The sequence below is a fragment of the Antrostomus carolinensis genome, unplaced genomic scaffold, assembly GCF_000700745.2.
Source record: "Antrostomus carolinensis isolate BGI_N321 unplaced genomic scaffold, ASM70074v2 scaffold2656, whole genome shotgun sequence".
Classification (NCBI taxonomy): Eukaryota; Metazoa; Chordata; class Aves; order Caprimulgiformes; family Caprimulgidae; genus Antrostomus; species Antrostomus carolinensis.
Genome location: NW_010323750.1, coordinates 6,922 through 33,561, shown reverse-complemented (window position 1 = coordinate 33,561; position 26,640 = coordinate 6,922). Strand labels below are relative to the sequence as shown.

General features: G+C 35.7%; 1 protein-coding gene across 1 annotated transcript; it reads right to left on the bottom strand.

Moving 5' to 3' along the window:
• Window positions 1–1,541: 1,541 nt before the first annotated feature.
• GXYLT1 (glucoside xylosyltransferase 1) lies at window positions 1,542–25,436 on the bottom strand. The gene is made up of 7 exons (XM_010170667.1): window positions 25,348–25,436; window positions 14,528–14,702; window positions 13,439–13,564; window positions 12,192–12,443; window positions 4,076–4,199; window positions 3,589–3,761; window positions 1,542–2,061 (listed from the first exon to the last, which is right to left on the bottom strand). The coding sequence occupies exons 1-7, from the start codon at window positions 25,398–25,400 to the stop codon at window positions 1,900–1,902; spliced, it is 1,065 nt and encodes a 354-aa protein (XP_010168969.1). The 5' UTR covers window positions 25,401–25,436; the 3' UTR covers window positions 1,542–1,899.
• Window positions 25,437–26,640: the final 1,204 nt, after the last annotated feature.

The following is a 26,640-nucleotide window of genomic DNA, read 5'->3' as shown; positions in this document are numbered from 1 at the left end:
AAGTCGCTGCTAATGTTCACATTCCACCTTTTTTCCAAAATGGTTCATTGAGTTTTAAGCAGTATCTTCACATGCCTACAACATACTAAAAGAAATTCAAAATGGAAAGTTTCTGCAAACACAAAAATCAAGCCAAAAGAATTTTTAAATACACAGTGCAAGTAAAAAAAAAGGCTGAAGACAAATTGATATAAAAATCAGTATTTATGTAAAAAAATAATGCATTGCATATTGTAAAATCAGTCAATAACAGTATTCACCTTCACACAGATTTCTAGATTTTCAGACTTTAAAAGGTTACATAGCAAGGAAAAGAAACTAACTACATGCAAGGCAGACTCCTTTCTAGTTTCCATCCCAGAAATTTACACCCTGAGCCAGCAGGGAGATTAGGAGCAGAATATAAACTATGCTTACAACGGAGTGTGTTTTTCTACTGCTAAAGCGTTCATCCAGCTCACATGGATCTGGGAGTCAGAGCCTGCCTGCCTTTGACAAAGAAACAGCTACAAAAATTAAGTTTCTAAAATGGTGTTGGGATGCAGGTGCAAGTCAATGAGTGGATCCTCTATGTTCAACACACAGGAACAGATGAAGATCTCAGTTCAACAGGTTACCCAAGTTCAAATATACTTCACAAATACATTCCATACCATGCAAGTCTAAATAATGTCTTACTATAACACTAGAACTCAGCCTTTTTCTTCCATGTTTTTCTCTGAAAAAAAGTTTATATTACCTAAAGAGAACATTTTTTTTTTCACCAAGATAACTACAGGAAGTATAATCTTACCTGCTGTAAATCAGTATCACCCTAACAACAGGAATGTATTCATGTAATTGAGGGTCTGCCTCAAAACTATTTTAAAGCCATGTTATTAAAAAAATATGGTAACAGGATATACTCTCTAAGAAACTCATCTAATATATAGTCTGATGAAGTATCAGAACTCTTATTACAGCTCTTCACTTTTAGGTACTAAATACTCTATAAGAATCATCAGGTAATAATTCTTAGTAAGGAAATACAACAGCAACAGCTTTCCACTGTTTGGGTTTTTTTTTCCCCTACTTCTAAAATGCCCTATAAAGCTGCAAAACCATGTAATTTTTAAAAAGTCTTGTAAGACAGACAACTTCATACTGAATTTTTGCTAAAAACCACCTCAATTCTGCTGTATATTTTGGCCATGATGGCTTAACAATGTTGAAACAAATGCTGTATATTAAAAAGTCTCCATATCTACAGACAGAGAAAACTAGTATCACATACTAGTTATTAATTTCTCAGAAAATCATATTTATAGTGTGCAGTTCACATCTAAGATAAGTGAAACAAGATTGTCAAAACAGTACTTCAACATGTAAGAGATGAACATATAAAGGCACATACAGATTGTCAATGATTATATCACATTTCTTTGAAAACAGAGTATTTCCTGCACTTGTAAACAACTTTGTTTACATAAAGGCTCACACCTTTAAAGTGAGGTTAGTGCTGCTGACTCAGTTATTGCTACATTCACAGTTTAACAGAATTTTAGACAATATACGAGGTACACTCACAAATAGAGCCATCTTCATTTCTTCCTTGTTCATTTCATCATTAGATAACTGAATTATGCAGACTAAAACTACTGACTATAGAAGTCAGTAACACCCAAATCATGGGATCCAAGATAAACATTAGCAGTGATTAAAACGCAAAAGAGCAAAAAGTCACCTTTGCAGAAAAAAAGTTTCTGTTCTTCATTACGTGAATATTTCTTCATTTTTATGAATGATAGTAAACTTTTATCTGGGCACATTAAGAGCCAACTCAAGCCATATTAGAATTTCTGCACCTTTTGACCAGTATGTTAATTCAGTCTCTTGATTTAACAGCTTGGAGTAAAAAAATCACCTTCCCTTTGATCTTCTGGCAATCAAGTCTCTTATGCTTTTTGTTAGCTGCTTTATGAACACTTTGTATACTCTTCCACAGTACGTATGCATGGTTTTCCGTAATTCCAGTTCTAGGGGCTGCAACAGGGAATGAACCAGATCATCTCCAAATGAATACTGTAAAGAGGTTAAGAAAAGAAGATTAAAGGTCAATATGGAAGTGTCATTATTCAGTTATTAAGTGGTTTTATAAAAAAACCTTTGAATATCATATTTGCCTTCTATAAGGTTTATTAAATGTTTTCGAGAACCCAGAGAGCTTCTGAATGCAATATTTAAAAAATACCTCTAAATTAGAGAAACATTCTCCAATTGCTTTCAATAAGCCTAACAAGGGAGATTTTTTTTTTTTTTAATGTAAGCAAATGAGAACATCCAGAGAGGCAAGGAGGAAATTTTAAATTACCTTATTAAATTAAAAATTTACAGATCTAAAATTATTTCTGGTTATTCGTTTGCTGGACAGTAACTTTCTTGAATGACATATAACTTTCAAGCAATACGATTTTTATCAAATTATAATGAAACAACAGTCTGAAAAGTGGTACTACTGAAGTTTCATTAAACTGAATGATGGTCAAACACACACTATGTTTAACATGGACATAAAATAAAGAAGTCATTAATTTAACAGTGCAGTATTTTTTATAAACAAATGATAAGCTAAAACAGCATTTCAGTGTAACATAACTTTGTTCATCTTATTACTACTGAATCAGCAGTGTTTTACAGACTTTCTCTGACATATTCATAAACCAAATGGGATCATAAATAAAAATAAGTAATTTTTTCTTCTGTTTTTGACAATGCTCAAAGGAAACAAAGAAATCATATTTTTATGGAAACACGTTCATTTTCCCTGCAATGTATTCTCAGACCCCCAAAAGTACTTTTCTTCATTTTTATATCCATATGACAACATGTAATAAAGCACCATTAAAATATACTATTGATTTTTGAAGGTTATACACACACAATAGCCTGCTACATTAAAATGTGCATCAGTGCTAAATTTTACAGCTCTTCAGTGAGTATACTGATATAGTGATAAATAGTTTATTAGATGACTTATTTGCAGAATGAAAAGAAGTCACTGTGCTTAGTATTTAAAGTAACAGCAACATATTAATACACATGAATCTCCAGAAAAGGTCAAAACACAGTATAAAAAAAAAATTTCAACAATCTAAATCTAGCTGAAATTAAATGTTAAAATGTTGCTGTAAATACATACGAACTTTGGGAAGATGGATTTTTTCCCACATTTTAAAATCTCCAGAAAAATTAAGCTTCTGGTGATCTCCAAATGCCCATACAGTTTACTAGATGTATTTATTAAAGGTATGGGAATAAAGCCTTTTAAATAGACATTGACAACTACAGGCAATGTTTTAGAATCCCAACCTAGACATAGTTTACACTATATTTCAAAAGATGCTTATCACAAAAGGAATACACTGGAATTCTATCCAAGCAGGAAACAAAAAATTGGTGAAACACTTCACAACACTTAAAGGAGAAAAAAAATTACTTTTTTGCAATCAAGGTAAGTATCAACAAAACCTAAAAAAATACATGCAGTGCTGTAGATAAAAATATAGAAAAAAAAATACTTTGCACAAGTAGAATGCTGAAAACACTTACATTTTTTATGGCTTCATAGACAGCCCTAAAAGTTGGTTGTTTATCATCATGGTAAACACCTCTGTTTCCATGAAGAATAAATATACCTTCTTCTTCAGCTTCCTTACAATTGCTTCCATAGATGCAGTGGTCAGGCCGATAATTCCATTGGCATGGAAAGACATAAAGGCTTTCTGTGCAGAAAAATTAAAACTCTGGATTAAGTATCAGAATTGTTTCCAGAAATACATTAATAATCTCTTTTGGTTTTTTTAAAGGCTACTTTGTATATTTCTGTGCAGTTGTTTTGAAACCTAACAGCTAGTTAGGATCTAGCAAGCTCCAATGCTGTCTCTCAAAGTAAACACTTTCAGAAAAAAAAAAAAAGTGAGAAGTCACTTGAATATTTTCACTGAAAAGTCTGCAAAAACAGTGTATTCCTGGATTTTTGAACATCATAGAAAAGATGAACTTTGTGATGTTAGATTTAGAATCAATGTGGACTTACCTGGATTGTGAAAAAACATAATGTTCAACAGATCCTGATCACCCCATGTTATGTTCAACTTGTACTTCTTCAGCAGTGGCATAAGAATTTCTCCCCACTGCAACCGGACCGGTGTCATATCGTTCTATTAAACAAAGCAAAACAAAATGTCCTAAAAAACTGCAGTAATCTGCTTCTCAAAGTTACAAATCTCAACTGTATAGACAATTTCTTCCTTTTAAACAAATAAGCACATCTAAGGAAAACAGTTATGGACTATTATTTCCAATATGCTTTATTTCACAATTATTATTTTATAAGGAAAATTATATGTATGTCCTACTTTTATTTAACTGTCATATTAAATTTTTGTCTTCAAGATTTCCCTCAAACATCTTAAACCAAGAGTTCTAAGAAATAGGAAGGTTTTTTAATATAGCAGTAGGATCTAAAACAAAAACTCCATTTAGGTGATGCATGCAAGTAGACAGGCACTATTTAAATACCCATGTCACACAATTTTTCTGCCTATCACAGAGTGATAATATACACAGGTTTTACAGTTAACTTCAAAAATTCAAAACAGATCAATGTAAAATTAATTATTAAATAGTTCCAAACACATACAGTTAAAAAATACTGCCTACAAAGCAGCATACAAAAACACAGAAATCCTTCAAAGGTTTTCAAAAGAATTTTCACTGAGTTGAAGTAATCTTTTTAGTTACTGAACTTGAACTTCCACAGCAAAGGCACAACTTTTCACTAGCAAAAGGCAGTAAGACTCTAAATCAAAAGCTGTTACTTAATTCCCAAATTCTTGATTTAGCAAAATCACTTCACAGGAAAAGGAGTTCTTCTAAGGTTTTGGCTGAGGAGGTGCTACCTACACTGAACTCCACATTACCAAAGGAGGTACCATCTGCAGTGTCACAGTTACATGTTCTAAAGCTAATTTTCTTATCTTTACACCATGTTTAAGCCCAACCAGAACAGAAAAGGAACAAGGCTGTTCCCCCTGTACCTTCTACTTAAGTTGGGAGACGATGGAACACCAGTAAGTCCCAAAGCAAGAAAATTCCTGAACAAGTACATGATTGTACTCCTGATTCTCTTCTACCCAAGTTGGAAAAAAAAAATAATAATTAAAAAAAAAATTAGAACTCCAGTATGGTTTTGATCTGTATACTGAAACACCATGTTAAGAAATAGAAAATATTACCAGGAGTTAAATATTCAGTTTTAGAATTATAGTACCATAGACTTTCTTCTCCAAGCTTTCCACTGACAAACTAGAAAGTGCAAAAACTAGCAGTTCAGTTTTTAGTCTTTCCTTGAATCATTTCAGACATCAAATACAAAGGGCTTTCAGAACTGAAGACTACAAAAAGAAATACTATCGGATTTCAGACAAGAATTAATACAAAAAAGATCTATAGCTTATATTATGTAAGAAGCCAAATGGAATATAACAGTCTCTTCTGTCCTAAAAAATTTATGACTATGATTGCTTGCAAATATTCTATGAGAGCAGGCATAAGAAATGCTCAGGTATAAGAATTCTTTTCTATCAAGAATTATCATTAGACTCAGTGCAATGTGTTTAAACAAAAGAAAACACGCTTAACACCAAGCTAAAACCTTAAAAAAAGCAAATCAATCAGGTTGAATTACAGTGTGTAAAGATAACTCCCTCACCTGAACTTTGTCATCCACAGAATACTGACCTAAGGTTTAAATTTAGACTCAATGCCAAGAATTAAAAACAGAATTAAATTGCCTCACTGATACCAGGGTAACAATAAGAGAATACACAGCAGTAAATAAAGTTTTAGAGCAACTCACAGAAATATTACTTTAAAATGTTAAAGTCATTATTTCATATAATTTTCAGTTAAATTGTATAGCTTTAATAGCAGTGAAATCTGGAGTGTATCCCAAGGAGATGCAAAGCAGGTATCAGCATTCATCATAGTCAAGCTGATACCTCACGCAATACTGCTTGACAAATAGTGCTATCAGATTAAAGAATTGGAAGTTTTAATATCTCAATAACCTTTGCATAAATAGAAAGGAGTTATATATTAATTTATTAACACTGATGTATAATGAAACCAGTGTAGGAATCACCGATCAAGAGAGAATATTTGAATAGTTATACAACCCCCTTCTTTAAAATTCTACTGTAACTTGCAATGAGGTCAAACAGCAAGAGAAGTAGAATCCTCAAGTTCAATCAAAATTTATTACAGAACTGCTTTTCAAAAGTTACTCAAGTAAATATGAGAAAAATAACTCCATGATAACTCAAAGATTTTGAGAATATAAACCTCCTCTCCAATATTCAAGAAGTCACAAAGAAGGTTAGAGGTTTAAGAAAAAGACCCACAATGGTAGTGGCCGTTTCTGTGATGCTATTAAGCTGATACAGACTGGCTCTTATGAAGCCTCAAAATTCCATTTTTTTGAGTGGAAGAAAATGTGTAAGAACAAAATATACATAAGGACATTAAGATATTCTCCTACATGGGTTTTGGTACTTTTGTTTTGGTTTGGATTTTTGTTTAGATGTTGTGCTTTAATTAGTTTGGTTATTACTGATTTCTGTCCCAGAAGACTTCTGCCTGGCCAAGGCTGAAGTCAGACTTATAAGAGCTGTCACATTTAGCCTGTAGCAACCTAGAATTACATCTCTCTTAGTTCTAGTAAGAAAACACAAAGTTGAGGAAAAATTCTTAAATTGTACAGCATTATCTAAATAAACTGCAGCTGTGTCCCACAAACAGTTGACCAATTTAGATTTCATCAGTGCCAAATGAGAGCAAGCCCTCTTCCTTCTGGTGACATGACTCTATCCTGTTCTTGCATTAGCAGCGTAGTGCTAACACTTAGTAGATGTTTTTGTGAGCTGATTTACTTCACTAACTCAGCAGAAGGATTTCTTTTTTCTACTGTTACCAAATTTAATTGAATCGTAAAAGGGAGCAGCAAACACCAGAGTCTAGGAGCAAGTAAATAAGAAAAGCAGCTGCTAAGAGATGGGAACCTTCCTTTTAGAAGCAATTAGCTTTTGCACAGGCTCACCATATTTCTTGGAACCACAGCTTTAAGCACTACCAAATGGGTTTGTTTTTTTTTTTTAAAAGCAGCCTAGGTCATAGAAATTCTCTGAACTTTGATTTTTTTTTTTTTGTCTAACACACACTCACAAACCCCTCCTTTGCACACACTATCTGGAGTTTTGTTTGCAGCTTGTTTGATTTTCTAAGAGTTCGTTCCTTTCCATGACTGCCTGTGTCTCAGGCATCACAACAACCAAGTCTCTTCATAAATCTGACAAAAGTCATTGTTCTCTATTCACAAAGCCTCACTGGTTTAGGACTTTTTGTTAAAACACTGTATCTGCGGTATTTGCTACATCTCTTCAAGTTTAAAAGTATCTACATCTATACACATACAAACATTAAAAAAGTCACCTACCATTACTTCTGTCTCCTAAATAGTTTTGCATGTTTTACATTTCCACTCTCTAATTGCTACTTAGCAAAGACAACAGACAGGCACTGTTCATCAGAAGCTTCATTACCAATTCTAGTCTTATATTCAGTTATACACTGTTTAATGACCACACTATATTAATAACATATATGTGCATGCATATATATCTGTATATATGTATACATGTGTGCATATATATGTATATATACAGTGCATATATTTGTATTGCACATATACATATAGCCCCAAAACACATAAGACAAATAGGATAGTTAGGACCAGACTAACAACTTCCATTAGGCACTGTAGATAGCTGAGTAACTACGATCCTTGTCTGAAATTAATCGACCTGACAGTCCTGATAAGACTGAGGCTTGAATAAATAAGTGGATAAAAGACACCTTAATGCTGGAGCAACACACAGAACTGCAGGTTTTCTGCTACCCACTATAACCATTGGCTAAAGTCTCTGGTTCTCCTTTTTATTTATTCATCTTCTAGTTCCTCCTGAATCTACAAATCAATGTGACAACAGAACAAAGATGCTTAAAGGCCTCAAGCAGCTCAGACTGTAATTTCGGGATGAACAAACTACAACAGACAAAGAATCCCCACTTTTAAATCCCTCATACTGGAGGAATAACCTGACTCAAAACTTACACTGTTTAGACAATTGCTCTAGCCACTAGACAGTCATACAAAAAGGTCTACGGGCAGCTTTTGAAAAAGGTACAAAAATTCCGAGAACGTATATGCTCCTTGAGGAATCCGTTAAGTCTCATGAATGAATATAAAACAAATTCAGACCTTCCTATAAGACAATGAAGCATTTTCTAGTTTTACTGTATTTGACTGGAACAGTTAATGAGACACAATGTGGGACAGTACCTGTAAGGTCCAAAAGCATCTGCAGTGTTGCTGGCAAGGCATTTTAGGACAGTCCCCACCCCTGAATTTGGTTTACGTCTCTTCCAAAGGCTTGAGACTAGTAGCTCCTGTGCCATCAGTAACCAGGGAAGCCACACTCAGACCCACCATGTCGAGTCTCAACTACTCTAAATTATTTTCAAATTTTTGCTGAGGCTTGCAATTTTTCATACTGACCAATCATCCTTTTAAGACATTCAAGGAACCTGAAGATGAAAACAAAGTCTCTGCAAGTCTCCCCAAACAGCAGTTTCTGTAACAGAGGTTGTGCATCTTCGGGCCCTGTGATGCTCTGCAAGCTTGCGGGACCACACTCTAGGTACTAAACAGTTCCCCTGCTGCGTGCTCTCTAAGCAAAGATCTCAATAATCAATATTGGGTAACAGAAACTCAATTCCTGCTTAGTCATCACCCAGGGGGCAATATCTAGCAAGAATATGAGAAAATGACCAAGAACTATTGTTCCTAAGTTTCAGGTGACCTAGTAGCTCTGGTTAGACATCCTCAAACTGTGCTGACTGATACCACAAGCCTGATACTATCGGACACTTCTCCAGTGTGTCCGGTATGTGGAAGGACTAAGTCAGCAGCGTGGGTTAGAAATTATGAAGTAGTCTTCTGTTGGAAATAATTCTGAGCCTTCAAATACCGAAGTCCCCACTGATTAAGTACGTTGACCACTGGCAATAAGGTCTAACACGGAGTCTTCACAAGTCAGTCACACTGGAGAAAGTATCTATCTCTACAAATTCGAAGTTTGAACAAATAACAAACGTCACACTTCCCAGAAACATACAAAGGCAGAGGCAAAACACCTGGAATGAATGCCAACACCCAGATGCTAGATGTACCACCTAAATGTATAGCACTTGCTATACAAGGGCCTGAAAGATAACTGGGGCAAGATTTTAAATCAAGAGGGTATCCAAAGAGGGCATTTCAAAATGCTTCAGCTGAACCAGAAAATCCATATATATCAAAACACTATGCATCCAAACACTGTATTTGTGTTTCTTGCTCAAGATAATCAGACTAAGACTCCAGGAAAGATGTAGAGGATGATGAAAGTGTGTGGGGGGGGAAATGTATAGGAATGGAAGGAAAAAGATGAATTTCATGCAAGAAATAAGTTCTCAGCAGTCATGTTAAAAGCTACATACACACACACACAAAACAGAGAACACTTAATCTTTTTTATTTTTTTTACCTCTTACTATCAAAAGAGAAAGAATATTTCTTTATGTGCACCACTAGTCTCAAATGTTTGAGGATTAGTCACAGTGCACATGCAAGCATTGGAAGACATACAAAAGCAAAGGTCAGAAGTATATATGCATCAGACACAGAAAGGGAAGTTTAAGTTTGAAGTGACATTAATACCCGGTAAAAGGATGCCAAAGAATGATGGCTAATGATTAAGGGCAGAAAATGCTGTATTTTTAACATTTAAGACTATTGAAGTGGAGCACGGGAATGGGTTAATTGTTTTTTAAAATTTTTGTTAACTAAAGCCACCAAAAAGGGCTTTGAATCACGTGCTTTCCTATTGGGAAGCTTTGCTCTGTTTCTGGCTCCCTTTCTCAAGTGCCCTTTCATAATTTTGAATATTTAGTATACTTGCACAGCCCTGGGTAGCTCACTCCAATCTCAGTTCCTTTCCCTCAACTGCATGAATGCTAAGCCTGCAACTCATCAAGCAGACTTGCTTAGTACAGTACATACTGAACAATTTGAGAAACACTGTTAAAATGAATGTTTTCAGGACAACTCAAGACGGTTTTTTTGTTCCAATTCCCCATACCAGTTACGACACACCATCTTCCTCACTACAGAAAGAAGTTCAGTGGCCCATTTAGTCACAAACCGTACATCGTGTTAAGCATACTGAAGCTTTCCAGCAGGATCACGAGGAAAGTATATGGATCTGTGCCTTGCCTTACAGTTCAACTCTTATAAATCACAGATATTCACCCCATAATAAAGAGCAATCATAAAAAAGCACTTCCTCCAAAGCTGGTTTTGGTTTAGCAATCTGACATGTTTCATTGCCTAATAAATACACAACATGGGAACAACAGGAATATGTAGCAGATGTTTTCAGGACCTGGAAAATACTCCAGACCTCTAGAACCAAGGGAAAGTGGCAGTATTGCATTTTGAATTTCAAAATATTCATTAATTATTTTGCTTACTTAGATCTGTACATGTAGACTTAAATTTTAAGAAACCACTGGTTTTAGGTGCAAAGAAGAAAGGCACTTTATATTGTCCTCTAGAAAACTAGTTAATTTAAAAGACAATTTTAGTATCCTAGATGATCTCTATACTTTTGAAAATTTTAACTCTGATTTTAGTAAAAATGCATAAAGTTTCCAATAAATTGATAACCTAAGTTGTACTGAGAGTCAAACCACAATTCTGTCCCAGTATGAATTAAAAACCAACCTTATCTCAGAGTTACCACACTACAAATAATTCACTACACAGAAATGCATTGCCAGGTTAAGATACACACAGTTTTAAGGATAATTCGGGACTTTGTTTTGTTCTGATTCCCCATACTATTTATCACACACAATCTTCCTCACTACAGAAAGAAGTTCAGTGGCCCACTTCACCAGAAACTGTACAACATGTTAGGTATACTGAAGTGCGCCAGCAGGATCATGAGAAAATATTTTCATTTCTCCAGATGATATAATCAGGAAAACAAACAAATAACAAAGTAGACAGTGCAAGATTCCACTGAATATATATATAGAGAGATGTTTTCTTCTTGAGGAAAGTACAGTTACATACTATAGCTACTGTAACTTTCTACTTTAACTACAGCCAAGATAATCCATTTTCCATTTTTCTTAAATTCTCTGCATTTCCATAACAAAAGTACATAGCAAGAATGTTAAGATGAAAGCTAAATCTTTCTTAAATTGGAAATGGGGGAGAAGTAATGTCTACTGCAAGTTTATATTGCCCCTCTTATGGGTGCACTTTCCAGTAGTTTTTGACTGCATTATTATTTTTCCCTAATCAAACTTCTCAAACAAAGAAATACTTTTTCTCCTAGCATAATCACACAGCACTGCTTTTGTACTTCTGTTTCCAGTACATAAGAAAAAACTTTCCATCTGTGAAGCAATGACCATTTCTGCTGCTGCACACACTGCTTTAGTAAGTACTTTCATGATGAAATTATTTCTCTACAAGAACTGATTTCAAAATAAATCAGAAGATACTTAAGGTGATAATCACCTGGTTACAATTTAAAAGATCAAAATTTGGAAACAGTACAGCTAAAAACTTACTAAATGTTTTAGCACCACCTCCTGGTCATACTATTACACACATTTTTTAAGGTAGTTTACAGTATACATTAACTGTTTTCCAAGATCTCTACAGTGAAGAAAAAAATATCAGAATACCTATTAACAAATGTAATTTACAGCAGACTGTATCAAGTCACAGGATCTCTCAGAACTAAGGAACATTGAAACAATCAAGCACACTTAAAATTCAGGAATTCCACGTCTTACCGTGAACAACATTTAAAAAACACAAGTTAGATACCATTTTAAACACAGCATATTTTTACGGAATTATTCCAATTACATGAAAAATATTTTGAAAAAACACTGTCCCACATGAATTTGAAACAGGATGAGAATTAAAAGATGTAAAACCACAGAAAATGCAATAAAGGCAACAGACATACCTTGAAATACTTTCTTCTGATACGTGTCATATTCATCAACATGACTCCAGAATTTATTCCAGTTACTCCATAATAGGGATGTCTAGCAAAGCGATTATACCACCCAATACGAGGTTCTTCATGTTCCGGTGCCATCGCAGCAATTTGTGTGGAGTTGAACTTTCCCAGAAAAGACCAAATATCATCAACAGGTCTCAAAAACAGGATATCAGTATCAACATACAGTAGTGAATCCACATTTTTGAGGATTAACTGTGAGGAAAAGAAATTTAAAAACAAACTTTTAAATTTTATTGAGCTTCTCTTCATAAAACAGAAGTTGCTGCCATTACACAGTAAAGTTTCATACGTTTTTGTCATATGTAAATAAATTCACTTTAGATTGACAGTTTGCAGTCAATAAATTTGTCATTATTCTCATCCTCTCATTGTGGAGAATCTGTGTAGTAAAACAGAGGTTTTATATAGAATAGTAATGCAAAGCCCCTCAGTCTACATTTTATATCCTGGAGCTCCTCAGGAGTAGGTTGCAGGCCGGATGAAAAATTACCATAACAGGAGCTCCTATCTTCCTCCTATTCCCTTGCTTTCCTATGCATCTGATCAAACAAGGGAGGGGTGTAAAGGAACCCCAGAAGAGACCCTATTTGGGAGGCAGAACTATAGAATCATTTAGGTTGGAAAAGACCTTTAAGATCATCAGGTCCAACCATTAACCTAACACTGCCAAGTCCACCACTAAACTATGTCTACATGGTTTAGCACCATGTCTACACATCTTTTAAATACCTCCAGGGATGGTAGCTGCCATTGACATAATTCACCTAGCCTGAAGTATGATTTCTGAACTGTCTTACATCAGCAAAGAAAAGGCTGCACAAAACACTCTGGCAACGATAGCCCATTTCTTGTTTCATTTTCTCTAGCACTTCTCAGACCTGGGCATGCAGGAAACTTTCCATGTAAATGAGTAGATGAGGCATGATTAGTTCTTCTTACCTTTGAGAAGATGACACAACCTACACCACTCACTGAGGATGCCATAATGCAGCAAGTGGGAAAAGGACTTTTATTCCATAGTGTATTAGTACCACAAAAGGTTAAATTCTGAGCTTTTTAGGATGTCACAAAAGTAAATTTTAGGAGTAGCAGTTCTTCATTTACAACTAAGCAGAAATTAGATTAGCAAGGACAACTTGATGCTTTCTAAACAGACTTCTGTAATGTTCTATTACAGAATAACTTACTGGCAAGAATAGCCTTTGCGAAGCACATGGTTTAAAGAGTTTCTTCCATTCTGCTGCACTCTCAGTTGGAAATGTTATTGGATATAAAGTGTAATTAACTTTTCCTTCATAGGGGAAGTCATCAAGCTATGTGAAAAGAAAATACCACAAAAATTACTTCAATTCTATTACAAAAAAAAAAAAATCAATCTCCCATTCAAACTGATAATTGAACACAACCCCAACATCTCCCTTCCATGAAGAAATGTTTCTTCAACTACAAAAAATCTCAACTATTCAAAATACTTGAACAAAAACTGTCACCTGCAGACCGCTATGAAGACGACACATCATATCAGATCATATACAAAAGTAAGAGCTAGTAAAATACATTCGTATTTACAAAAAGTAAATACATCAGATAAAACTTCTTCCCCTCTTAAATAGTTTCCACAGGAGAAATACTAATTAAGTCCTTCTCAATTTAAAATAACCTTATCAAATTTTTGACACAGTTACTGTTCATGTTACATTAGTGTATATTTATATTAGTATGTATAACATGTTAATGTCATAGTTAGCATGACATTTTAAACACAAAAATAGTAAAACCTCCACAGCTATATACCAGCCAGCTCCTAATACTGTCAGTTCAGTCATAATGTTGTATTCATTAACTGGGAGTTGCTAAAATTAGACATAACCATATCTACCATTTTCAAAGACTGATGTTTCACTTTGTTTAGACAAAGTAAGGCTGACTTATACTTACTGTACACACAGGGACAAAAAAGGACAGATCTCTATTTTCTCTTGTACAACCAACTTTAAATAAGTTCATACAAGATAAATGGTTTGTGTTCAGAAGATCAGGCTTGTATTTAACAGATTTGAGGTGACAAATCAGTAGTTTTGCTCTGTGTCTATGAAAAGCTTTGACATCAGCAACTGGCATTTACCAGCAGAAAAAATAAAAAATAAAAAATTCCCATCCAACATTACAAAAGACTTGCATATTGCCTTATTTTTAGCAGAAGAAGTAGCAGAAAAACTGTTACGTATTACTCCAGGTGTACTACAAATTGATTAAATAAATTATTTGGTACTTACTATGTCTTTGAAACTCTTATGCAACTGGTCCTCAGCAAAAATATGAAACTGCAGAGGTTTGATGCTGAAAATAATGGCTGATCTCAACATAGTAACAGTCTCCTCCAGTCTTTCACCACAGGCAACCACTGCTAGATGCATTTTCTCTGAAGGATGTGGTTTCATATAATAGTATCTGATACAAAAATATTTTTTAATTTGACATTATTCCTAGCACAGACTTAAAGAAAAGCTCTATATACTGCAGCATGTAATTTAACAAAATCTCCTTTATCTTATTTAAACCAGCAAAGGATAACTCAAATAGGACATTCAAAACTACAGCATCACACCTCATATGTAGGCTTACGTTTAACTTCAAACTATTCTCATATTGACTCCCATCATCCCAGCCCACGAGGGAGAAACAAGGTATGGAAGAGCTATACAGAAACTAAACAAATAAACATCTGTTTTCTTAGTAATCTTACTATCCATTACTAGAAGGAATTCCACTAAAATAGCTACGTTAGAAGGAAGAGCATGTGAAGTTACATTGAAATGTTAAAGGCTGATAGCACACTAAGCCTACGCATGAGTTCACTCTCTCCTTTTCTTTGGACTCAGTACACAGACAGGTAAACGTTACAAATATAGCAGAGTTAAGCTCAACAACAAAAGTGAGATAATCCCTACTTTTAAGAAGTTCTGTTAAGAACATTTTTGAGTGATCTAGGCGTTTTGTCCATTTTCTGCCTCGGTAAGTCCTTTTGTCCAACCCATGCTTCAGGGCTTCTCCTCTAAGCACTGGCAAAATACAAAGAGCTTTCTCCCCTCCTTCCATCTTGCAGGAGCATGACTTGGTTTCGAAGGAGGTGAAACTAACAGCTCAAATGGCTGTGGGATGTCCTGGTGCTCAGAGTGGTTCTGGAAAATCACTCAGATATGCTGACCACACGCACTGCCCGTGTCCTTGGGACTAAACCACTGCGAGGTGTGGGGATTGGGACACCGTTTCTCCCTGAAGACAGCTGTCCAAGAGTTATGGTGAGAATTGCCTGGTATGTATTACACAGGGTACATTTAAAAGTATTTCATTATTTTGATACAATAGGCTGAAATTATCATCAGGTAAATACCCTTAGCTTGAAGGCAAACATAACAGGCATACTAAACCTAAACCTATGTTCTCCTGGATTTCATACATTTAATTAGTCAGAAAAGCTTCCAAAGGTTTTAAACATATGTCAACTCAAAGCCAAGATTCAAAACAATATTCTGTGCTTGAGTTATTCGCACAGACTATGAAAGGAGCGATGCTAATAGAACTAAGAGCTTCTGAAGGTTTAAATTACAAGTTTAATTCCAAGATATGCTGACAAAAAATTTTCTCAAGTTAGAAAATACTTTCTTAAACTAGTAAGAGTAGAGAAATGCTTGGCAAACATACCAGTCATTCTTAGAAACTTGCCAGAGAGAGAGATAATTCAAAACAGAACTTAACAGATGTGATTCTTAGCACATAATCTCCACCCAATTTATGTAACTAAAACACACTTAGATGCATACAAGTTTTCCTTTAAATTGACAAAAGATACTGTGCAAATATGCTTTTTTTCTTTAAGGCATGGAAGAGCAACACATATTATTTTGAGTTCCAAGAAGCAAACCATAAACAAAGATATCACTGTAAAACTCAAGTTTAATGTCATAAATTATGGCTGCATTTAAAAAAATATTCTGAGTATTAGAAGAGTTTAATGCTCTAGAACTAAAAAAACCCCAGCATCCCAGGGATTTAAGATTAATAAAATTTTACTGAGAACATCCAGTCAGTCTTAAGTCAAGGTTTAGGGCATTATTAAAAATCACAGGGATGAAAGACCTCACAGGTAGGATTCAGATCCAAAACAGGACACCTAAATGAAGATGCTGACATAGGAGATTGTGTCCCAAGTCTCATTAAAGCCAATGGAGATCTAGTGAGCAGGATATGAAGCACAGACAGCAATTCATCTTATTTCAAAGTAAATACCTAGGAGTTCATTCTATTTTTTAACATATGTATAGTGACATTTAATATGCTCTAGAATGTCTCACCTTGCTTCCAGGTGCAAGTGCAAAAGGACTGGGTGTCTCAAAGATCATGTTCTATCTACTAGACTTAAGGAGACTTCTAGAATAGCCAATTGCTTCTCAGCTAACACCTGCCATTTATTCCTCAGCAACTTAATGGCTTGTCACCCGGATGATTCTCTATGCTCTTTCAATTTTAATGACCGCTTAAGACCACTTGACATAGACACCTATATGCAGACATCTACATTCAGATGATTTAATCCACAGACTGAAACCTTTTATAAATCTTACAGCAAAATCTGAAAAATTACTTCAGGTTAACAGGAAAAAGAAAAAAAAAAGAAATAGAATCTTTAAATGTAATGAAGGCATGCTCGTTCAGACCTTTAGGCATAAAGTTAATTTAAACATTACACCATGTAGTGAGTAGCTAATGTAAAAAACACAAAGCAAGCTGAATGTGATGAGGGTAGCTGAAACCCACAAGTAAGGACACTGCTGCAGTCTGAACAAGCTGCAAGCAGCAGATTAGCCTCATCACTAATCCACACTGAAAAGGGAATTACAATAATTAAGCCCTGAAGTCAGGAGAGCCTACAATGACACTGCAAGGTCATGTGAGAAATAAGGGCACAATCTACACAAACTGCATAGCTGAAAGCCAAGTTCCTGAACCACACATAACACATGGCTTTCTGTGAATAAGGTATGATTAAAATTATGCCAAAGCAACTCTATAATGCACTGAGATTCAAACACTGTATTTTATTATTTCTACATCTAGTGAGAACTGCAAATAAAAGAACATTTCAAGTCACACAACAAAAAACAGACTGATCATATTATAAAGCTTTTAGTCACTTTGTTCGCACTATCCCTATTCTACAAGTTTCTGACTTCACAAGTTCAATTTTTTAAATCTGTGCTTTAAAATAATTTTTTGAAAAGGCAAAAATATATTTAGAAAAAGTTAATAACAACTGGGTTTTGGCTTGCACAATATGGGGAACAGATGGACTCAGATCCCTAAGTCCACAACACAAAGCTTTATCCCTGAAGCAGATGGAACAAGAAGCCATTGGAAAGAAGAAGTCACCATTCCCTCTGGGGCCTATCCACTAAGAGGGGGATGAGACATACTAGGTCTCCAAGACATGTTACAGCAGGAGAAGTTATGAGACTCCAGACTCCATTAAGAGACACCCTTTAGTGACTATAAGCTGCAACTGACTTCCCTGCATACAGAGTGCTGGAAATCACAGCCTCTCCTTTAATAATCAGCCCTCGTTGCTGCTCCACATCTCTCTCCACTCCCAGAGGGAAATTATTGCCCCATCTTCATCCAAGGGCACTAACTACTCATTCCCCTTGTGCCAATCTCCTCCTGCCAGCATCTTTCAACTCTTTTTCCTCTTCCTGCCACTAGGAGCAACATAAAGTTTAAGTTGTCCAGCAGAGTTTATCAGCTTGAGCTCTGCAGTCTCACCTTCAATATTAACCTGCCCTCCCACAGAGCCAGTTATCTATGCCACGACTCATCTCACTCCCTTCTTCAGGATTATGTCTACATGCCTTTGGTCCTTCCCCTAATTTCTTTCAAAATCATTCTCCCTCAGCTGATCCCTTCTCTACTTCTCCTTCCTAATTTTTTCAGCCCCTGTAGCCCTTTTCCCTGTCTTCCCTCTACTGCAGTTATTCATGCATCTACCTCACCAGAAGACGGGGAAAGGAAAACCTTGTTCATCTACACAGCCCCAGGTTGGACACAACCTAATGTCACAAGCTTATTCAGCAATACAGATTTTTTAGCAGTTCAGCAGCAGGCCTGACCATGAGCAAAATAAAATGTATTTTACAAGAACTGTAACTTGTCTGAACCTGAGCAAATTTGGTGTCAGAGTATCACAGCTCTGGTATCAGAACAACACCCTCATTGAGCCTCAAATCCAGGTTCAGAAAGTGTTAAGACACTTTCAAAAGTGAGGAGATACTTTCAAAAAAATGTTCAGAGGCAATGTGAAAAACACAACAATACTTTTACTTTATAAAAGTAAATTATTATCATAAAAGCAGATTATTATATACACATTTCTAATTACTAGTAGCCTGATGTTTTGGTGTGGGATAACTTAGTGGAGAAGAAAGCAAAAACAGAGTGAAATACAAACACTGTGTTTTAGTAAGGCTTCCGGATAGACTAACAAGGAAAACTTGAGAGTCCTAATTTCTAAAGAATAATTTAAAAAAAAATATAAACACCCTCTGGTAATTCAAATGGCAGTGCAAAGAATGTTCCAACTGAACATGCTGAGCAAGAAGCCATGACAGGGTTTGAGTGTGAGTGTTCAGGGACAAACAAGAGAACTTTATTTGTCCAAGGATGGTAACTACACATCAGTGGTTGGAACAGTAAAAATAAATTTGAGTGAAGTCCACACGTACTCCCATGAGTTTAGAAAACACGTTAAAAACAATCCACACTGACACTGTGAGAGCAAACACATATACCTTAAAACACGCTGTTCAACAGCAGCATAAGGTCGGGTACAAGCCTCGCCCTGAAGGATTTCTGTGTTGAAGTACAATCCTTCATTCTGTACTGATTAATTCTGCTTTGGCGTTAATAACCTCTGACAGAGGAACATAGCTGGATATGCTCAATGAATCTGCTGCAACAAGATTTTCCAGAGCCTGTCTGTCCAGATACTGCCTTATGCTTAAAGATGTACACCGTGACACACTGTATATTAAATTAGCATTTCTAAGTCAATTAATATTATTAAGTAATCATTTGCTAGTAAGCTACAGAGGTATCTTTTGATGGGTTGTACTCTTCTAGAACCTTCACTGCATCCCAGCTGAACTTCTTGGAAAAATCCCCAAACCCAAATGGTATAATCACTAAAAAACCAGCTCCACAAAGATCTTAGCTCTGGTCTCTACACTTGGCACCAGGGATTGCAGTGAGGGTTTCTGGCATACATGGAAGGTAGGGCTCTCCTATTCTTCTTCTTACTTAACACACTAAGAGCGCAGGTGAGAGGGCACCAAACCCTCAGAAGCACTCAAACATAAGGAATCCTGTATACTGCATACTACTCCATCTAATTTGTGATCATTAAGCCTGTCCCAACCCTAGCCTGCTTTACTGAGGTCACAATACAACAGCTTCTGCTGCTGCACACATACACACTGACACCTCCTGAGCTCCAAACCTTCCAGAGCAGCAGCAGTGTTACAGCATCTAGTGTGACCTGGGTACGGCTCAAAGAATTGTAAATGGGACTGAGGGCAATTCTATTTTTCTCCTTTTTTTAAGCACATTCAAGCACAGTGGTGTTTACTACAGAAAGCCACAAAGGAATGACAGTAAGCCTTAATTCTGCGTTACAAACTGTGCACTAGAGTTCCTTTTCCCCATCCGTTGATGTTCTACGAGGAACGTGCCTAGGGATCACCAGGAAGCTCCTTGCCCAACTTCACTGGCAATCAAGCTGTCCTCTCCTATTCTCTTAACATGGTTGCAGAAGCCAAGGAAGGAAAGAATAGCATCCACTTTTAGTTCCATCCAATTCTAGTTTTTCCTCACCTTGTTAACTTTCTACTACTGCACTAAATTAAAAATAGGTCATGATCAGAGCTTATCTGGTAAAGGTACTGAGAGCATAGAATGGTAAGAATAACTAAAGCAATAAATTCACCTCAGTGGTCTTTTCACATTTTACTCTGGCCCATTGAAGCGTTACAATTCTTAATATAATTACATGAGTTTTGAACAATGTAAAAATATTTGTCATTTTCCAAGAAAATTGCCATCATCCTAACTTGCACCACTAGTTTTTATTTACAACGAATACCGTATTACATAATGGCAATACAAGGATATAATAATTATTTTGTAAGTTACAAAAACATTTAGAAAATTTCTCTGTATCAGAACAATTTTTCCTACACTGGTTCTGACAGAGCTATAGCCTTGTTTTTCTTTGATCTTTTCTCCACATGGTCTGTAATGCACACAAGGCATGCAATATTCAGCTTCCTAAACAAGGTTGCTTAATAAAGTCTCTCAGTCCTTCCACAACATCATTAAACTAACTTTCCTTGATATTATAACCAAATGGACTAGGTTGCCATGTTCAGCTGTGTTAAAGTTGTTTACACTTAGAAAAAGAACAAAAATAGGCCTATTGCAAATGTGTTTTCTTCTTCAGTATAAAAAGCTAACCACATTATCAGTGCAAATATTTTACCCATACAAATTTTCTGACAATTAGCATAGAGTAGGCAGGGAAAATATTTTTATATAATCAACCTGTATTATTTCAAACCTGGCAACATGTTATGCTTCAGAAAAACAAATGGTAGATATGTAAATACAATACAGATGGTTTACTTATCACATCCTTTTTTCTTTTAATGCTTTGTGTTTGATCTAAATCAACTGATCATTAAGGAGCCTAACCCAGCAGCCTTTAGTCACCAGAAAAAGAAAAGCAAATACACAGAGTGAGAAGGCAACAAAGCCTACACCAATTAAAATGCAACTGTAAAATCATTCCCACTTTTATAAGAGTAGAATCAAGGTAACTACTGAAATTATCTGGATATGAAAGTTATGAAAATTCTAGTTTTTCTTCAGTTTCTTAATTTTCTACTATTGCACTGAATTAAAAATAAGTCATAATCAGAGCTTATCTTGTAAAAGTATGTTACTGATACTAGTGCATGTGATGTCCAAATGTCATCTACTCAACTACAAACCCAATGAGTAGATTAGGTTTGAAGTTACAATATATTAGTCATTTAAAAATCTACTGTAAAAATCTGAAGCCACATACTCCAATGAACTAGCTAGTTTAGAAGAAAACTCCTGTTTTTCAGGACTGTCACAATTCCTCTCAATACGTCCACATCAGCAGGACCTCAATATACTTAAAAAAAAAAAGTGCCTTTTTTTTTAAATAGGCAACACAAGTTAAAACCCACTTGGAAGCAACATCCAACAACTGAAATCAGGCAGGTCAGATAGCCATAGTAATGACCCCTAAAAACGTCTTCCTAATCAGTCTCAGTAGGAACTAAGTAGCCGTATCAGCTAGATGACACTGAGCACTTTGAAAGATGTACCAGAAAACCAGAAAAGATACACATCATCTAGATCATGCAAAACCTGAATCTCATGATGTCTTTATCACCATTTTTTAAATTTTTATAAAATCTGTATCACTCTGTGTAAAAGTGATCTCATGCTTCCTCTCTCACTGTGAAAGCTAACAAGATACACTCTGTACCAAAAGCAAAACACAAGTCATTCTGTCTCAGTAACATTGATAATCAGAATGGTGATAAAAAATTAGGGGGCAGAATAGCTCCAAAATGCTTCCCACAGACAGCATAAGCAATACATCTTACGTTGGTTAACTTAAAGAGACAAGAACCTTATTCTACATCATTAGAATCGGCAACTGTTCAGAGCTCACTGATTTCAAATTATGTTGAATTAGCTATAGCACGAGTCATACTGAAGTCCACATATCCACCTCCCTCCTAAAAAAATTCCAGATTCCTCTAAAGGTCTCCAACACTTCTATTGTACTAACTTGAGTCTTACACATCCACAGAGCATAAGTTGTCACTTCACACTTCATACACATACAGCTACTCAGAGGAAATGACGTAGCAAGCTGCATTTAAAAAAATGTGTATACCAAGTTCTTTCTCTCACAGATAAACAAATACCTGTGGCTTGTGGTTCTGACAACCAGGAGAAAAAAGCCAGCTGGAATTTCAAGTTAGAAACAGCAAGAAAACAAGCTTTTTCAAATAAAAGACTTGAAAATTCAAAAGCTAAAGGACTACCTTCCATTGTTTGGAAAACTTCACTGGTAAAGGGAAAAGACACATTCTAACATTGAGATAAATTTTAAGCAGCTTATTATTGTCAAAGAAATTCTGTCTATATGGTCTGCTCCTCTGAACAAATTCATTTGGTTAGTTTACTGAAACAGCAAGAATGGAACACCAGAATCTCCATTCACAAATTTATTTATGATCTGGATGGTATTGCTCTCTTTTTATGAAGATTCAGGGTACGTGTTAGTGCAGTTCAATGACTAGACTCTGCCATTTCTATTAAATTGAAATTCCCGTTATTTTGTTGGCATGTCTATAGGCAGTGGAGTTAGCTATCCTAAGATTTCAATCAGATATGTAACTCTTAGGTTTTTCTCATATCCCTCTCTCTATCCCAGTCTCTTCAGGGACCAGCTTTATTCTGCACCTCACTACAACAACTGCACTTAACAAGAACACAATGACAAGAATACAATGGCTTAGTCAACCCAGGATCAAATTAATTGGAATAAGACACTGTGGTAGAAGTCTTGCTCCTTTTTATTTTAAAAGGTACCCAATTTGGAATCACAATGTTGCCTCTTTACAGAAAAAGCTTTCAAGAGGAATTATCTTCATGAAGAATCTTGAATTGGCCCTACACATACAGTCTCAGAAAACAAGAATTCTAGACTTCATTTGCTGTGGTTAAAAAACTTGCATGGAATTAAGTTCATTCCTCTTCCTCCAAAAATCTGACTGCAAACTTGACAATAACTACCAAGTATCACATTCAAAGCATAAGATGATATCAAAGGTCTAAATCTTTCAGTTTCTCAGTGCACCTAGTACAATGCACGTATTTTGTTTGAGAATTAAACAAAATTATCACTCACATCCAAAGCTGAAACTGAACTGCAACTATCTTCTGTGTTATTCCAGCACATATGAGGAAATGAGGCCCAGGCTGCATGTTCAGATGTTGAGCTGCTGTAACTGCCTGCTGCTATCCAAAGAGGGTGCACTTCCTCCTCTGCCATCTTACCCATCTCATCTCACACACATTCACTGCACCTCTCTCAAACCAACTGAACTTATTAAACAAAGCAAGAAATAAATGACATTTGGGGAGGCAAGGGGGCCCCCTCTGAAGTTAGAGTGGCTTACTGACGAATTCAACAAGCACCAGAGCCTGCACAACATAGGGGATTAATTTAATAGTAATTAATTGATAAAATAATCAAACTCAATCTGAAATTATTAATCTGAACACCACATCCCCTTTACACATTTAAGCAGCTTCCGGTTTCAAAATGCATAAAAATGAAATTCTGCAAATACTAGAGGTTCACCATGACAATTGTTTCACAATGGAAGAAACTGCATTTGCCCCGTGCATGTTTCAACAGACTTGTCTTCACAGCCACACATGACATTCTTCATAGAATAATACAAGTTACAGCTGAAGGTACATGCAAAGGAACTGCATGGGGTTTCTCTGCTTCTGGTTCCAAGTTCCCACTTGCTTTAAGCCTGGCAGAAAATCCAGAATGGAAGTTTTCTGCTATTTTAGTGCATTACATTGTATTGTGGAGAGTTCAGGGGCATCATCATGGGCAACGGAGTCAGAAGACAGCGAGACCCTCTCCTCTTTCAGCATTACATAACTGTTAGACTGGCTCAGATGTCCATGGATGAATGAAGCTTACAATCACACCCTGTCCCTCCACTAAGCACAGGCTAAGCCCCCTACAACCTCCACCACGACAGCACTGACATTTGGCTTATCCCCCCGTGCTACATTTCATAAAGCTAAACGCCCAAAAAGCTAAACTTTCAGGAAAAAGAAAAGTTAACTGAGTCCATTCAGACAGCTAACCCTACCAAAGGGAAGGTCAGATGAAGCCCCGTGCCAAAGGAGGATGACACATTGGCTACCAAAGGGCAGGGAGAAAGATGCAGCAGTCCCAAACTACAGGTACAGTTCACTAACAGATTGAAAATCAATCTAAGCTCTCTCTTGAAGTAACGTCTTGGCAAGTGATGATCTTAAAAAGCACTGACACCACACAAGAGGACAAATCTAGTCTTTCCAACAATCATAATTTTAAAAAGATACATTAATTCTTGTGAAGCTAAACTTTTTTTTTCCTTTGCTTCCCTAGAAATATTCAATCTCCAGACTAAGAGGAAGAGATAAACATAACAAAGGATAATCAGTAAAATTTTAAATATAAGAAAAGTTAACTTACAAGTTTAGTTATATACTGAAGAGAACTAAGCAGGTTAGAGAACATATCTGTCAAGTAGCTTAAGGCTTCTTCCATTTATTTTCAAGCTACTTCAGTAGTAATCTGACAGCCTAAAGCATCTGAACAACCACATCAAAACATTTAAACTTCCTGTTAAAGATGCAACTTTAAGAATACAGTCCATGCTTTCACATACTGTATCTTAAAGCACATTCTAAAATAGTTGTCCCATCCTCAAATTCTCTAAAACATGTAATCTGAATAAAAACCCTCAAACTTAACTACTAAGCACATCTGTCAGTTTTTATTGCAAGTTACATCATGTGTATTACTGTGCAGCAAGTTTTATTTATCAAAAATAATTCATTAATCAGTAACCTTTCAGACTATATTCCAGATAGATTTTTTTTTACTGATGTTACCAAGTCTCTATTTAATGAAGCAACATAACTAAAAAAATTTCTACTTTTTGTAGTAACACCTGAGTCTACAATTTTAAAAACATTATACAACAGGAGAAAGCCCAGCTAAAGGCAACCATAACATAAGCAGGTGAAATGCGTATGAAGCAATCAAAATATTTTGCTTTGTCACCTTGCTAAATAGCAAAAAATTCTTATTAGCTACACCTCTCTGCAATCAAATAATAAAGTACTATTGAATAACAGATCCTACCTAAAAGCAGCTTCCCAAAAGCAGTTCATTCCACAAACATCAGAGGGCAGCATCCAATAGGAATTCCAGAAAGATACAGACAAATTCTTACACCTAACAGGATAAGACAAAAATTACCTATATAAATGTTACTGATTTTATGGCAAAGTTAAATAGGTTATTTTCTAGCTCAAATATAACTTGAATAGTTAATTACCTGGCAGAACACTGGCTATGTAGCAGAACTTGGGTAATAAAAAAATGAAGAGGTATTAGGTGCCAACCAGGAGGATTCTTTATAAGGCAGAATAGTCATCATGCTTTTTCCTCTCCATATATTTTCAGAGTGAGAAAAACAGAGGGGCTGGAATTTTTGAGGGTCACTCTGTGTTCCTGGCATAGTGTAAGTCCACAGGTAATAGAGTGAATGGCAACATGAACTGCTGGCAAGAACTCCACCTTTGCAATACCTTTGTCAAGCAGAGGAGCAAGTAGAATGTTTTTGAAGTTACATTGTCCATTTAAACACAATCCCTATTCATCCATTACTCTAGTTAGTGCAAATCTGCAAAGCTGATTTTTAACAAAAAAAAAAAGTTTTTTTCAGCACCAACAAATTCCATAATTCCATAACAAAAAGTTAATGCACTACAGAAATAATCACCACATCTGGCAAGTTTTCCTTCTCCATACTATGAGAAGACTAATAATTTATTGACTTGTGCTACACTAACAACTAAAAAAGATGGTTTTACTAGTCCATCACTACATTTTACACAACAGTAATACAGGAAATATTTAAGAAGAAAAATAGAAGTATATTTTCAAAGGTTCTGGTGAGGAAATCAACATCAAGATTTAAAATCTTGAATGAACAAGTAGAATATTGCAAAGCAAGGGGTATACTGTTGAGTGACTTCCTATGTTCCTTCTTCCTGCCCTGGTGACACAGTATCAATAGTGTTTATCCTCTTTTGAAAGTTGGTATCTGTGAATGAAAGAGATGCAAAAAGAAAACCCACATAAAAGCTTGATGATGAAAAGGCATTTAAGGACTACAGCTCAGAACTCTACTGGAAGTTGGCTTTGCAAGACTGAAAAAAATCAGCATCACCTTGCTGGACTTATCTAGTATCTGTAAAGGCCAATGTTTTGTGAGTACCAGATTGAATAGATGAACGCAGCACCGAAAATAGCAAGCTGTATAACTTATTATTTTTCAACACTTGAGAAAAATGACCTGACAAACACACTGTTTCACAAAGCCTCCTTAAGTGTTGGGGGTTGGAGCAGTTCTTTGGTAGAGATCGCAGG